General features: G+C 39.2%; 1 protein-coding gene and 1 pseudogene across 2 annotated transcripts in view; one reads left to right on the top strand and one right to left on the bottom strand.

Annotated features, from left to right (window-relative positions):
- Positions 1 to 8,831: 8,831 nt before the first annotated feature.
- AK9 (adenylate kinase 9) overlaps positions 8,832 to 15,683 on the bottom strand; it is a 207,911-nt gene continuing 201,059 nt past the window's right edge. For both annotated transcript variants that reach the window (XM_037842266.1, XM_037842267.1), the window contains 6 exons: positions 14,346 to 14,542; positions 13,077 to 13,246; positions 12,759 to 12,857; positions 11,238 to 11,340; positions 9,895 to 10,009; positions 8,832 to 9,512 (listed from right to left, as the gene is read on the bottom strand). In XM_037842266.1, coding sequence (XP_037698194.1) covers positions 9,301 to 9,512; positions 9,895 to 10,009; positions 11,238 to 11,340; positions 12,759 to 12,857; positions 13,077 to 13,246; positions 14,346 to 14,542 — 896 coding nt within the window. In that variant the 3' untranslated portion in view covers positions 8,832 to 9,300. The remainder of the gene's footprint in view (positions 9,513 to 9,894; positions 10,010 to 11,237; positions 11,341 to 12,758; positions 12,858 to 13,076; positions 13,247 to 14,345; positions 14,543 to 15,683) is intronic.
- LOC119539128 lies at positions 15,360 to 15,660 on the top strand (annotated as a pseudogene).

Below are 15,683 nucleotides of genomic sequence, written 5' to 3'. Positions count from 1 at the left end.
CAGAGCCTCAGCCCAACAGCTGAAGTTGACTGAGTGCTGAGCTCAGTCAGGTGCTCTCAATCCCTCATTCAGTCATTACTCACTTAAGCACAGCCTCTGTGAGGGGAGGCTGAGCCTGGAGGATCTTCTAGCATCAGCTTCCCTCAGCAGAGACAAGCCCTTTCTTAAGGCAATTTTGTTTAGGATCCATTTTGACTTCCCCTGAAAGTGGTTTTCTTTTTTTTTTTTTTTTTTTTTTTTGTTTAAGGCCAGCTGGTCTACCCCCAATGGGTCTCCTTAACTTCAAATGTTGCAGAGCAGGGTTTGGGGTGTCATTCATTCATACAACAAATATTTATTGAGTGCCTATTAAGTGCTGGGCACTGTGTCACGTGCTGGGGATACAACTAACAAGGCCTTGCCCTCATGAAACTTACATTCTACAAAGGGGAGTGTTCTAGTTTGCTAAAGCTGCCAGAATGCAAAACACCAGAGACGGATTGACTTTTATAAAAGGGGGTTTATTTGGTTACACAGTTACAGTCTTAAGGCCACAAAGTATCCAAGGTAACACATCAGCAATCGAGTTACCTTCACTGGAGGATGGCCAATGGTATCCGGAAAACCTCTGTTAGCTGGGAAGGCACGTGGCTGGCATCTGCTCCAAAGTTCTGGTTTCAAAATGGCTTTCTCCCAGGACCTTCCTCTCTAGGCTGCAGTTCCTCAAAAATGTCACTCTTAGTCGCACTTGGGATATTTGTCCTCTCTTAGCTTCTCTGGAGCAAGAGTCTGCTTTCAACAGCCGTCTTCAAACTGTCTCTCATCTGCAGCTCCTGTGCTTTCTTCAAAACGTCCCTCTTGGCTGTAGCTCCTCTTCAAAACATCACTCACAGTTGCACCGAGTTCCTTGTGTTTGTCAGCTCATTTATATGGCTCCACTGATCAAGGCCCACCCTGAATGGGTGGGGCCACACCTCCATGGAAATATCTCATCAGAGTTATCACCTACAGTTGGGTGGGGCACATTTCCATGCAAACAACCTAATCCAAAGTTCCAACTTAATCCCCACTAATATGTCTGCCCCACAAGATTGCATCAAAGAATATGGCTTTTTCTGGGGGCCATAATACATTCAAACCAGCACAGGGAGACAGGACAAAAATACAAGAAAACAAATAAACTACTTTTTCAGAAAGTATTACTTTTTATAAGGATTTGTTTTAGTTTGCTAAAGCTGGTAAATTACAATATACCAGAAATGGGTTGGCTTTTACAATGGAAATTTATCTTACAAGTTTACACTTCTTACATCACAAAAATGTCCAAATGAAGGCATCATCAAATGATCTCTGGACTCCTCTGTCATGTGGCAAGGCACATGGCCAGTGTCTCCTGGTCCTTCTCTCCCGGGTTCCATTGCTTTCATCTTCTCACTTTTGTGTGTGTGGTTTTCTTTCTGAGCTTCTGTGTGAGTCCTTCTCTCCCAGCGTCTGTGGCTTTTTTCCTCTCTGAGCTTCTCTGGGATGTTTTTTCTGCATGCTTCTGTGTCTTTTATCCTCTTATAAAGGACTACAGTAAGAGGACCGCAACCCACCTGCAGCATGCCTTGACTGAATAACCTAATCAAAAGCTCCCACCCATGATAGGTCCACACCCACAGAGATGGATTAGCTTTAAGAACATGGTTTTTTGTGGTACATACAGGAGAAACAATGAAAACTGACAGGGGAAGCGAAGTCAGGATAGGTTGATATTTAGGCTGAGATCTGAATGATGTAAAGGCAGCTCTGTGAAGATCTGGAATAAGAATGTTCTAGGCAAGGGACAAGCAAGTGCCAAGGCTCTGAGGCTGGGAATGAGCTTGATGCATTTGAAGAACACAAAGGCTTGTGTGGCTGGAGCACAGTGAATGAGGGGGAGAGTGGCAGCAGATGGGACTGGAGTTAGAGTGACCAGGTTTAGCAAATAAAAATACAGGCCCCACCTAGTTAAATTAGATTTCAGATAAACAATGAAAAATAGTTCATGAGACATTCTTATACTAAAAGTATATTTATTGCTTATCTGAATTCACATCTAACTGGGCAATCTGTATTTTATCTGGTAACTTTAATTGGAAAAGATATCTGTTTCTGACAATATGGAGAAGTTAAGATTGTGAAAAACTTCCCCACCACAGCTACAAATGACAGCATAGATACATAACTAGTTGGGAGAGAGGTCAAGGGACATGAAGAAAAGAATGAAAAAAATTTATCACTTATCATAACTGAATTCCAAATGAAAAGACCAAAGAGAATGGTCTTATTTTAAGGCACTATTTTTAAGATAATGAGAATATCCCAGAATTGGTGCAAAACAAATCTAAGGATTTGGGACACATAACAAATTCCAAGAAGGCTAAACAACAACAACAAAAATAATAATAATTCTACAACTAGATACACTGTAGTCAAATTACAGAACATCAGAGATAAAGAGAAGACTTTAAAAGAATGGACAAAGAAAACCTAAAGGAAAATCAGTTAAATTGACAACTCAACAGCAACAGTGGAAGGAAGAAGTCAGTGGAATATTTCAAAATCCATCTAGGATTTTTTAACAATAAAATTATTATAAGGAACAAGGACAAAATCAAGACAATTTCAGACAAACAAAAACTGAAAGCATTAGCCACCCACAAACACCTATTAGAGGAAGGAAAAAGTAACCCCGGGAGGAAAGTCTGAGATGCTAGAAGGGGTGGTGAGCAAAAATAGAGTAAACTTGAGAGAAAGCTAAACATTGATTTTGCAAAATAGTAAGTATGTCTAATTTGGAGAGTAAACATTCTGGATCTAAAACATTGATTGAAAATAGCACTTAAGATGGGAAGCTGGTGATTTTGGTATCACGATGTTTTTGTTTTGTTTTGTTTTTATTTTTTTTATTGAGATTGTTCAGATACCATACAATTATCCAAAGATCCAAAGTGTACAATCAATTGCCCACAGCACCACCATACAGCTGTGCATCCTTCAACACAATTATTTTTTTTTCAATTTTTAGAACATTTTCACTACTCCAGAAAAGAAACAAAGACAAAAAAAAGGAAACTCACATCCTCCCATACTCCTAACCACGCCCCCCCCCCCCCCATTATTGAGTCACAGTTTTGGTATAGTACATTTGTTACTGTTGATGAAAGAATGTTAAAATACTACTAACTGTACTATATAGTTTGCAATAGGTATATATTTTTTCCCTATATGCCTCTCTATTATTAACCTCTAGTTATAGTGACATACATTTGTTCTAGTTTGTGAGAGAGATTGCTAATATTTGTAAAGTTAATCATGGACATTGTCCACCACAAGATTCACTGTTTTATACATTCCTAACTTTTAATCTCCAACTTTCCTTCTGGTGACATGCGTGACTCTGAGCTTACCCTTTCCACCACCTTCACACACCTTTCAGCATTGTTAGTTATTCTCATTACATGCTACCATCACCCCTGTCCATTTCCAAATATTTAAGTTCACCCTAGTTGAACATTCTGTTCATAATAAGCAACCACTCCCCATTCTTTAGCCTCATTCTATATCCCAGTAACTTATATTTCATGTCTATGAGTTTACATATTATATTAGTTCATATCAGTGAGACCCTGCAATATTTGCCTTTATGTGTCTGTCTTATTTCACTCAATGTAGTGCCTAAAGTGGTCAACAATTGTGATAAAGTGCACAAATTTTTTTTTTCATAAGGGAGAACAAATGAATGTCAACCTTGCAAGGTGTTAAAAATAGTGAGGTATTGGGGGAAAAATACACTCCATGTAAACTAGAGACTATAATTAACAGAAAAAAAATTAAAGAAAGATTTTTAAAAATCAGCCACAACTAGACAGAGGCATTCATCTGTAAAATATATCTTTCATACCTTCCCTAATCTTGAATTCCCTCCCATTAACCACTGAATTTATGAAAAAAATTTAATAAATGACTTGGCAATAAAAATGAAAAACATATAATAAAACTGAAAATGTTAAAAATTATCGTATTTACTGGTCTGAATTTTGAAGAATTTAAAACTTGCATTTCACATCATATCCTGGAATTAGCACAAAAAACTAGAAGAAAATAGAAGAGCATACTTAAATTTATGGAGATGGAATAACTTTCAAAGCTTAGAAGAACATTCAAACACATAAAGGAAAAAGGAGTGGGTTTTTCTTTGGTAAAGGATTTGTTTACTGCAAACCTAAAGGGTTGATGTCCATATTACATCAAGAACTCATGTAAAACAATTGAAAATGCCCAATGAATAAGAGGGCAAAGGACATGAAGAAGTAATTCACAAAAGAGGAAACGCAACTGGTGATCAGCACATGCAAAACTCTTCTATCTCATTGATTCAAATTCAGGCAGCAAGGTTCTGCCTTTTGCCCGTTTTTAATAAGCAAGAAGATAATGCTAGTAAAGATGTAATAAAATTGGTGCTCTTGGGCATGCCTGGAAGCAGTGTGAATTGCTATAACCATTTTGGAAGGTAATTTGATAATAAGAACTATGACATAAAATATTCATGCCCTTTTCCCCAGCATTTCCCAGAATTTATCTCAGGAAATAATCCCAAATATGGGTGGGTGGATGTGGGTGTCCTCGTTTGCTAATGCTGAGGGAATGCAAAACACCGGAAATGGTTTGGCTTTTATAAAAGGGGGTTTATTTAGTTACACAGTTACAGTCTCAAGGCCATAAAGCGTCCATCAACAAAGGGTACCTTCACTGGAGAGAGGCCATTGGCATCTGGAAAACCTCTGTTAGCTGTGGCTGGCATCTGCTTGCTCCCAGGTTGTGTTTCAAAATGGCTTTCTCCAAAATGTCTGCATCAGCTTCCAACTACCGTCTTTAAAATGTCTGTCTCACACCTGAAACTCAGAGCTAGAGCTCAGCAGATATGAATGTCAGTATTAGTGCATACAGCCACTGTCAAAAAAAAAAAAAAAAAAAAAGCTGAAAAAGAGCCCAGACTTCAATTAGTGATATGAATGAAGCAGGTCTGGTTAAGACCAGGGCAAGCCAGGCCAAAGGGTAAAGGTTGAAACTGATTGTGTTTTAAAACTTCAACTTTCATATGAGACCAAGGGAATAGATATCTATTTGGTACAGGATCTAAATTTTCTAGACAGTACAACTCTACAGTCGATTTGTTCAAACACAACTGCATGGAACTTTGAATAGGAAGTGAGATACGGTAGGTTAGTATAGGCTGGAGTGAAATAGTGACACATCCTAGAGTAATTTGGGCAGATAATAAAAAATATATTTACACCCTCCCCCTCCCCAGCCCCGAGGATCTGGGGGAAGGTGCAGATGTGTTGGACATCCTCACCTGGACTGGTGTTGATGTTGTCACAAACATTGGGACTGGCGGTTTGATGTGCTGGGCCCTCGAGCATGGGACTTGCCCTTATGAAGCTCATTACCACAAAGGAGAGTCTAAACTTGCATGTAATGGTGTCTAAGAGTCTCCCCCTGAGTACCTCTTTGTTGCTCAGATGTGGCTCTCTCTCTCTCTAACTGAGCCATCTCGACAGGTGAACTCACTGCCCTCCCTTCTACGTGGGACCCAACTCCCAGGGTTGTAAATCTCCCTGGCAATGCAGAGTATGACTCCCGGGGATGAATGTGGACCCGGCATCGTGGGACTGAGAGTATCTTCTTGACCAAAAGGGGGATGCAAAATGAGACTAAATAGTTTCAGTGGCTGAGAGATTCCAAATGGAGTCCAGAGGTCACTCTGGTGGACATTCTTATGCACTATATAGATAACACCTCTTAGGCTTTAATGCTTTGGAATAGCTAGAAGTAAATACCTGAAACTACCAAACTCCAACCCAGCAGTCTGGACTCCTGAAGACAATTATTTAATAATGTAGATTACAAGGGGTGACAGTGTGATTGTGAAGACCTTGTGGATCACACCCCCTTTATCTAGTGTATGGATGAGTAGAAAAATGGGGATAAAAACTAAAGGACAAATGGGATGGGATGGGGGGATGATTTGGGTGTTCTTTTTTCACTTTTATTTTTTATTCTTGTTCTGGTTCTTTCTGATGTAAGGAAAATGTTCAGAGATAGATTGTGGTGATGAACGCATACCTATGTTATCACACTGTGGACAGTGGATTGTATATCATGGATGATTGTATGGTGTGTGAATGTATTTCAATAAAACTGAATTTAATAAAAAAAAAAAATGTCTGTCTCAGCTGCAGCTAGCTGTGAACTTCTGTCTGAGCTTTCATAGAGCTCCAGTGACCCAACGAAGGCCCACACTGAATGCGCGGGGCCATGCTTCCATGGAAATAATCCAGTCAGAGTTATCACCCGCAGCTGGGTGGGTCACATCTCCATGGACACAACCCAATCCAGTTTCCAACTTAATCAACACTAACACATCTGCCCCCAGAAGACTGCATTTAAGAATATGGCTTTTGGTGGGATATAATATATTCAAACTAGCACAAGGGGTAATCACAGCACTTTTTAATATGGGACAACTGTATAGAGTCCAACAATAGGAATGTCAAATATAGCATATGAGCTTGATGGATGTGAATGTAACTATTAAAAAAACAAACCTGAAAGGAAAGGAAGTACTTTTCCCTATTTCATTTACTATAGTTCTACTACTTTCTGTCTTAGGGTCTGTTGAGTGGAGGGGGCCTCTCCTCCCTGGTTGAGACTATGCTTTTAGTTCTTTTGGTGCAGTGAAAATGACGTCTAGACAAGCCATCTGGAGGCATGTCACCCAAGGATCTGCACTGCCTTAGGAGGGTGGGCACAGAGGGGTCCCTGTGAGCCCCAGTAAACACCACAGTTCTGGGCACTCACTCAGAGGTTAGTGCTCTCTTCTTTTATTGTTTCACTCAAGGAAGAAATCAAGGTCCCTGGCCACCCAGTCAGAATACTCCTTTATCTTATTTGGGACACTATGGATGGGCACTTCTCTAATCATTTATAGAAACATGCAAGTGTAATTTCTAAACAAAAGAAGGGTTTCAATAAGAGGTTTTAAAATGATACATTGCTTTCTGATTGCTGAAATGCCTTTCTCCCTTGTAAGGGACACAGACCCCTTGGCATAATTTGCTCAAGAAAACACGACCTGTTTCCCTCAGAAAGAACACAAGCATAACAGGTGGGATGTGAGTACATGTTGGGGGTGGGGTTGAGGGGTTCTCAGGCTCTAAGAAGATTTTCCTAAGGGCCTTCCAGAATATTTTTATACTGTAAAGTGTATGAGCACACACACATGTATATGCAAAGGATGCTGGTCAGTGAAACACCGTAGAGATACTGACACACTTATGGTGGTTCCCAGATGTGCTCACAGGGTTGGAGGTGGTGAGGGTAATGGGTAAGAGCAAGGCTCTGGAGTTACGCTGATCAGAGTCTGAATCCAGATTCTATAACTTACGTGATCTTGGGTCAGAAGCTCTTCTCGTAGACAAAAAGGCAATGTGTGAGAATTAAATGAGATAATGCATGTACAGCCAGTAAGTAGAACACTACCTTGTACATAGTGAACAGTTGAGAAATGGTAGCCCTCCTTATAGGGATTGTATATAAGGTCCTATGTGTAACTAACTGTATTTACATGTCAGTGCTAAGTACCTTGAATGTCCAGAGCTGTAAGTTGCTCTGGAAAATTTGATTCCCCGATCCCCACCCATTGCTCTTATCTGCTTCACTGTGTTGCATAGATTTACTGGGGAGGGGAGAGCACTGGCAAAAAGAGGGATACAAGAGGAGAGAATCATATGGCACCTGGTCCCCAGCCCAGCTCAGGGACTAAACTTCTCCCCTCTATGAAGACAGGGGTCATTTGCCCCACTTTTGTATAGAACCTGTCAACCCTGGAACAATGAAGTCTGAGCTCTGGAGCAGGCGTATACACTCCCTGGAGACCAGAAGAAACATTTGGGGATACTCTGCACGGGCTGTTGCCCTCCACAGTAACCATAGGCTGGGGACATTTGTAACTTGTTAAGAATGCAAAAGCCAGTAGATTGTCATCTGGTGATGGGCAGATGGTAAACTGCAGATATTAGGAACTGGGAAGGGAGTTAGTGTGGGCAGAGGCTTAGGTTGCTGGCAAAATTTGACAGATGAAAATGCACAGATTCACTATGGGAGATAGCAGCAACTGTTCAAAGGCTTTTGGGGTTTATCCTAACTTTGAAAACAGGTTTTCAGCTCTTGTTTAAAAATTATTTTGTGATGAAATATATCATACAAAAGATATATAAAACAGGCTTCTGGTTTTAAACAAATATCAGAGAAATTGAGATTTGCCCAAGGTTGCACAGTTAATGTTTGTTCTTTTGACTTTTCTAAAGAGCCAATCTTGCTGCTAGACTTTGTTTTTAAGCAGTTTTATTAAGATATAGTCACATACCATATAATCCATCAACATGTACAACCAATGGCTTTTAGTATAATAATGGAGTTGTACATTCATCACCACAATCAATTTTAGAACATTTTCATTACTCCAGAAAGAAATGCTCCATACCCCTTGCTGCTAGACTTTTTATACTGCTGAAAAATTGATACTTATTTTTAAATGTCATTCAAATTCAATTTAGTAAATACTTCTCTAGCATAAACTTTTTGATAGATGCCATATGATAAGACTCTAGATTTCATCTTTCTTCAAACTCCAGGTGATTTCTAATTATGAGAATAAAAGGTATAAAGTAATCTTCAGTCAATACTTGAGAAAAAGAAAAGAGGCAGCCAGTCCATTATCACAAAACTTATTTATTAATATATATTTATGTATATGTTGGAAAAATAATAAAATATCTTATGTTCACAGAGTTTACAAACAATTCCTCATGTTAAAAATGGAACCAATATTTCTGTTCTATTTATATCAATGTTAATTTGTTTCTTGAAGCTTTCTAACATCTAATGAGTAATTTTCATTAACAGAGACTTATTTTTCTATTGAAAATGTTGAAAAGGAAAATGAATTTAAAATATACTGAATAAAGTACATTACTTAAATATTCTAAATGGAATGACTATTCTTTTATTAAAGCATGAAAGTTCAGGCAACAGAGCAAAAAATCTTAAAATTATCTGAAACCCTATGCTTACAGAAAAGCACTCCTTCCTGGCTGACAGAGCTGTGAGTCCATTTGAAGTCCGGAAGCCATGGTACACCACTCAGGAGGGAGGAGTGGGTCACAGATGGCCAGGTTTTCAATCTACTTCCCTCTATCCCTTTGGGATAACTCTCAGGTCTCAGATTGCAGTTATCTAAGCAAACTTTCCGTTAATTGGGTCTATATTCCTGAGAGAGAGAAAGGTCTGTAATTTATGATCAAAGTCAATGGCTCTAAATTGAGGTTCTTTGTATTTTCTGGTCATCTTGCCTCCCAGGTATGTTATGAGTTCACATCGCTCCACAAACCACTCCATCTTCTTCTTATACTTTTTTCTTGTATATTCGGAACTTTTGGGATTAAATGCTGCAGAAAATTTCAGAGAATTGTGAACGTTTTCTGTTAAGTTGGTGAATCATTAAAGTGTGTGTGATTGAGTTGCATCACTACTCCTGAGAAGATATCCAAATCCCAAATAAGATTTGGGGATTATTCTATTCTAAGTCATAATTTCCTTCTATTCATCTTCCTCTATTGCATGGATTATTAAGACTGACAATATTACTTACAGTCCCTCCCTAAAAAACTACAAATTTGGTTTTGATATTTTCATTAAAATATTTGCTACCCAAACTCATGCCCACCCCCAGCCAAGTGACCAACCCAGCCCAACAATCCTATTTCTCATACATACTACAGTTAATGTTAAATTAGTTCTGTGTAGTATATTATTTAAAAAAAGACATACCTTTTAGGTGAAATGCTATAAATAGTAGTGCAGATCTCCTTATACTTAAGAAGGGGAATTTGGGCTTTAAGCATCCTGCTGCATTCATTGCTTTAATTAAAGAAGTTGCGGTACCCTACAGGTAAGGAAAAATTTAAATCATGTGTTTATTTGAGTTTGGTTTGTTTTCTTAGAGGCAAATAGATAATGCTTATTCTTCTCCTAAAATAGCCTCCTGGGGTTAGAGAGGGGTGTTATAAGGATAGTCAGATGACCATTTAGCCAAAAGAAGAGGAACAGAAAATACTTCTGATTAGGAAAGATGAAAATTACAAACTGGCTTATGGCCAGCTGGGTGAGGGATATATCAACTTTATTACACAATTCTTTCTATTTTTATGTATGTTTTACATTTTCTGTAATAAAAAATTAAAAAAGAAAGGAGACACTGGGCTTCAAGTTGTCTTAGCCCATCTCTGCTTTTGGGCTCAGAAATGGCCCGAGTGCCTGCCCCCATCGGTACCCTGGGCCGCCTGGTAAGGAATTCTGGAGACTGCAGGCATCACTGCAGTCAAGATTCTAGAGCCTGGAGTGGGTAGACCAGGTAAGAGACCCCCCTGATAAAACATGCCTTTATGAGAACACTCCTCTCTGGGGACCTCATGTTGCATTTTGATGTTAAACTAGACTGAGAACTGTCTCGACAAGTTGGAAGAAAAAATGGTCAAGAAGTTGAAAAAAAAAGTGGTCAAGAATTTGTAAGAAAGGTATTAAATTGTGCCTTAATTGTAGAACTTGTTTTAAAATAGCTTTTAAAATAGTTGGCTACCGATAATCTTACCTACTTTTTCTTTTAAAGAGTTATATTAGGATAAGTGAAATGTAGCTTGAGTAGATGGCTTCATCTGGATTTTGGGCCAAAACATGGGACTTATGGTTCAGTTATAGCAGCACTGCAACTCAACTCTTTTGAGCAGTGAATGAACTTTTCAAAGACTGAATCTGCCCATTTCAAGTTACAAAAAAGTTTTATAGGCACTGAAATTCAAAAATAAGAACCAAACTACATATCCAAATCAAATGTATATAATTTTATGATGATCAGTGCTCTATTCACCTAGTGCAGATATTTGGGAATTAGCTATGGAAGGAAGGGCTTTTCACACATTTCATTTTTAACAGTCACACATGAACAAAATAGGTTAAGAGTGGCTTTGCAGCCTAACATCAGCATATTCAGTCTTGAATTTCATTGCTACCAAAATAAAAATTATTGTCAAAGAAGAGATCATTCTATATATATATATGAGAGAAAGAGAGAGAGAGAGAGAGAGAGAGAGAGAGAGGAAATAAAGCAACTGAACCTGTTCCAGGTATCCAGGCAAAGGAAGACTAGTTAGCAATATTGGTTCCTTTAATGGGGGAAGTTTGTGTGGAAGCTTCTGATCCCAGTATTTCAGTGGTGACCTAAGAACACAAAGTTTATTAGATGCATGCTCACAAATATACTCATTTGTGTGTATGTAGGAACACAGATATACAAGAAATAATTAAAAGACAAAGTTCATCACTGTGATTAACTTTACAAATATTAGATATCTCTTTCATGAACTAGAACAAATGTATGACACTATTACTAGAAGTTAGTAATAGAGGGGTATATAGGGAAATATATACACATATTTCAAACTATGTATTATAGTTAATAGTATTTTAACATTCTTTCATCAATAGTAACAAGTGTACTATACCGTGAGTCAATAATGGAGGGGGGTGGTTAGGGGTATGGGAGGATTGGAATTTTCTTTTTTTGTCTTTATTTCTTTTCTGGAGTAATGAAAATATTCTAAAAATTGAAAAAAATCATTGTGGTCATGGATGCACAGCTGTATGATGGTACCCCAGGCAATTGATTGTGCACTTTGGATCTTTGGATAATTGTATGGTATGCGAGCAATGTCAATAAACTTAAATTAAAATAATACAAAAAAAAAAAAAAAAAGACAAAGTTCACTACCTGTTTTCCTCCACTGGAGAAAACCATACAAATCTCAAACTGAATGCTTCTTTTCCAGTGTTCTCTGACTCAGGGATGACACCACAGTCCACTCACTGTTCCAAGTCTGAGACCCAGAATTCATCTCTGACTTCTCTCCTTCCTTCTGGCCCCACATCCAATCAATCATCAAGACTTGTTGATTCTACTTACTAAATATCTCCCAAATCTGTTCACTTCCTTCTCTTCCCACACCTAATGCCCAAGTCCAGGCCACAGTATTTTGGACAGAATTACTCTAACCCCTAATAATAGGTATCCTGGACTGCAATCCATTATCAGCTCTCCAACAGTCCAACAGTTGTCTCTCTCCAAAGCAAATAGGATTCTAACACTCACTTAACTTAAAAGCAGTCAACGTATTCCTATCACTCGAAGGATAAAGTCAAAACAATTCATGATGGTTTTACTTACTTCCCCACTCTGTCCCTGCTCACATCTCTAGCCTCACCTCTCCCACATCAATTGCAGCCATGCTCAAGTCCTTGCAGTTTGGTGATCCCCTGGGCCAGACTGTTTGTAGGGCCCTCTGGTTGGAATCTGTTCCTCTTTCCTTTCATCTAAGCCAATTCCCGCTCCTCATTCAGACAATTCAGTCAGACCCTTGGTCTACACTTTCCCAGAACTGCCACATTTTCCTATCCTAAATCTCACCACCTTCTGCTGTTAGGCACTTGAAGTCTATCTTCCCCTGGAGTCACAAGCTTTGGGACGGCAGGCACTTGTTCACCACTAAATATTTCCCCATCCCACTCCCCTAGCTCCCTTCATGGTGCACGGAGCATAGAAGGTATTCAGTAAATATTTGTGACTTACTGAATGGGCTCACCTCAAAAATTTCTGGAGTTTTTCTTGACTCTCACAAATATATATACGACCACGATATTCCAAAGCATACTCAATGTTACCAGGTACCAATGCTTCATATCTGAAAGACACACAAAAATCTAACAGATAATTAATGTGCAGTACTGTGCACATAAAATTCCCCCAAACATTTTATTTTTCTACTGGAGCATCTCAAGGAAGAAATAGAACGTCTCCAATTAATCAAGAGGGACCTTGATCAAAACGTTTCTATTGTTATAGGGACTATTTATTCTGAGTAGACACATCTTTTTGCACCTCCATGAGGGCAAGGACTTGCCTTTGTTTTCCATCCTGATAGGTCACTGGGCAATATCCCTGAAGCTCCGCAGACTTTGGGAACCGACTCTTCAACTGTGACAGTGTCAGCGTTTGGGGGATCATGTCTGCAGGCGGGAGTGGATTCGGTGCTAATGGAGGCACATACCATTCTGGGTTCTCCAAGAATTTCTATATAAAAAAGAATCACAGTATTTAGGACCATTTAAAATGAGAAGACTACCCCAATCAAATATCCATTGAGGCTCTCCTGCCACTCTCCCCATTTTCAGTAGCAATGTCCTGCCCTGCAAACCATCTGAGAGCTGCTATCTCCACATTATAATAACTTCTCTTTCATTGGAAGTTCCTTACAGTAACACTCCCAAGTGATCATGTCTAAGGTCTTTTGTGATTTTATTCATTCATTCACTCATTCATTCATACAAAAAATATATGTTAAGGTCCTACTATGTGCCAGGCACTGGAGAATGCACAGCCCTGGCTGACCTGCCTGCCTTCCTGTCCTGCAGTGTAATTAACTAGTGGATGCCGTTGGGCAGGTAAGTTACTCTCTCTGGCTTCAGTTAGCTCTCTGTAAAATGGAGGGGATGGACCAGTTACATGGTCTCTAATGTCACTTCCAGTTTTAACATTCTGTGATTACCATTTAAATAAGTAGGAAGAAATAAATTTCTCCTTAATAAAGGGACCAAAAACTTCCAATTCTTCAGAGTAAAATAGAGTGTTCAGAGGCATCTGGTTAGTTTTCATTATTATTTTCAGCTGCCAATATTTTTGTCTTACCAAATTATGGACATTATAATATTAGAACAAATCTATATTTTGTTCCATTAGACAGAAATATAAAGCAACAGGAAATTCTAGTAATAGAGAATTTTTAAAGCACAGGAGCCCTAAGTCAGCCCTGGCTTCCTTTCTACTGCCTCTGACTCTCCGTCTGCAGCCCTCGGAGCTGAACCCCTTGGATGTCCACCTCCAGGCTAAGCCTCAGGTGCACGGAATCCCCTCCCTGTTAGGCTGGCCCAGGCCGAGGATCCATTGCTGACCCCGGACATCTCCTTTGTGCCAAAACATGTCCTGAGACGCAGGCTCAGGACTGGCCTCTGAGTTGGCTCACTGCTTCCAGAGTCATGGGATCCAATAATGGGGCTCCTGGTCCCAAGTTTCTGGGTGTATCTGTTCCCAGTTGTCCCTTTCCTAATTGACGAATTCCAATATAGGGCCTTTTCTTCCCCCAATAAATATTTAGAGTTAGGAACAAACTTACATTCAGTTTTTCCTGAGAAGCCATTTTATAATAGTGTCCCCTGAACTCGGCTGCAAATTCCAAGGACTTAGTGATAGAGCAATCAAACAATTCACAGGATTCTGCCAGGCTGACAGGGCAGAACTGTCCAAATTCTCCAAGGCGAGAATTCAGCTCTTGAGGTGAGATACACAACTTGTCAATGCAGGCGGCTTTTCCTATTATTAACACATTAACTATTTTTAGTTATATTTTTTTTCATAGAAAGCACGACTTTAAAAAATTAAAATAATTTCAATCACACCAGCACTATTCAAATGCATACACATAGTAAAATTCCAAATGATAGAGTTAAAGCAGACGTTTCTATTCACATTCCCATCCCTCTCAATTCAGTACCCCTCCTGGGTTTGTATCCTGTTCAGTCTCTTCTGCACATTTGCATACACACATAGTTTTTTACATATAGTGTGCCTATGCCACTATACTGAAAACATTATTTTGCAACTTGCTTTTATCAACTAGTAATGGTCTTTGACATCTTTCCATATCAGTTCATATGATTTACCCAATTCTTTTAAATTCAAGCATAGTATTCCATTGTACGAATATATGTAAAGTTTACTTAGCCATTTACCCGTTGATGCCATTTTTGCTGTTTTTAATTCTTAGCTATTATAAACTAATATATATATAGTACATATAGAATGTGATAGATTGTATGTATATATGTGTGTGTATTTGCATATGTACATACACTGACACATACATAAATTTGCTACATATTTAAAAAATTTTTAAGGGATAGATTTCAGGAAGTGCAAACAGTTTGTTGAAATGATATTACTGACAACAAGCTTCTCTTTGTGCCCAGCTGCCACCCAAGAGAAGGGAAGAAACATTCATCCAAGAGACTGAGTTAAAAAACTGAAAGTACTGTGCCACAGGCAGGCGCAGGGGGGAGACTGAGTCAACTTCACCTGTATGGTCCCTGGCTGACCCAAGTGGGAAGCCGGGAAAGTAAAGCAGTATAACATGAATGGAAGAACAGATTATTTGGTCACTGAAGAAGAGATCAGTCTTACCAGAGGACCTACAGGTGAGTGGCCAACACCTAAAGAATCTGCTGCACCAGGATGCTGTAGCCCTCTTTCGTAATGCAGGCTATGCTATGTCCCTGAGAGTGCAGCAGAGGTTACAGGTGCAGAATGGACCTGCAGGACACTGAGGTGAAGGGGAGCCAAGTGGCATCCCCATAGCCATGGTGCTAGTGTCAGTGTTTGCCCTCACTGTGGTAGCAGCCTGGGCCTTCATGAGATACCGAGAACAACTTTGACAAGCTTGCTTTCCTCCAGTGCC

The sequence above is a fragment of the Choloepus didactylus genome, chromosome 7 (genome assembly GCF_015220235.1).
Source record: "Choloepus didactylus isolate mChoDid1 chromosome 7, mChoDid1.pri, whole genome shotgun sequence".
NCBI lineage: Eukaryota > Metazoa > Chordata > Mammalia > Pilosa > Megalonychidae > Choloepus > Choloepus didactylus.
This window is presented reverse-complemented; position numbering and strand designations above follow the sequence as displayed.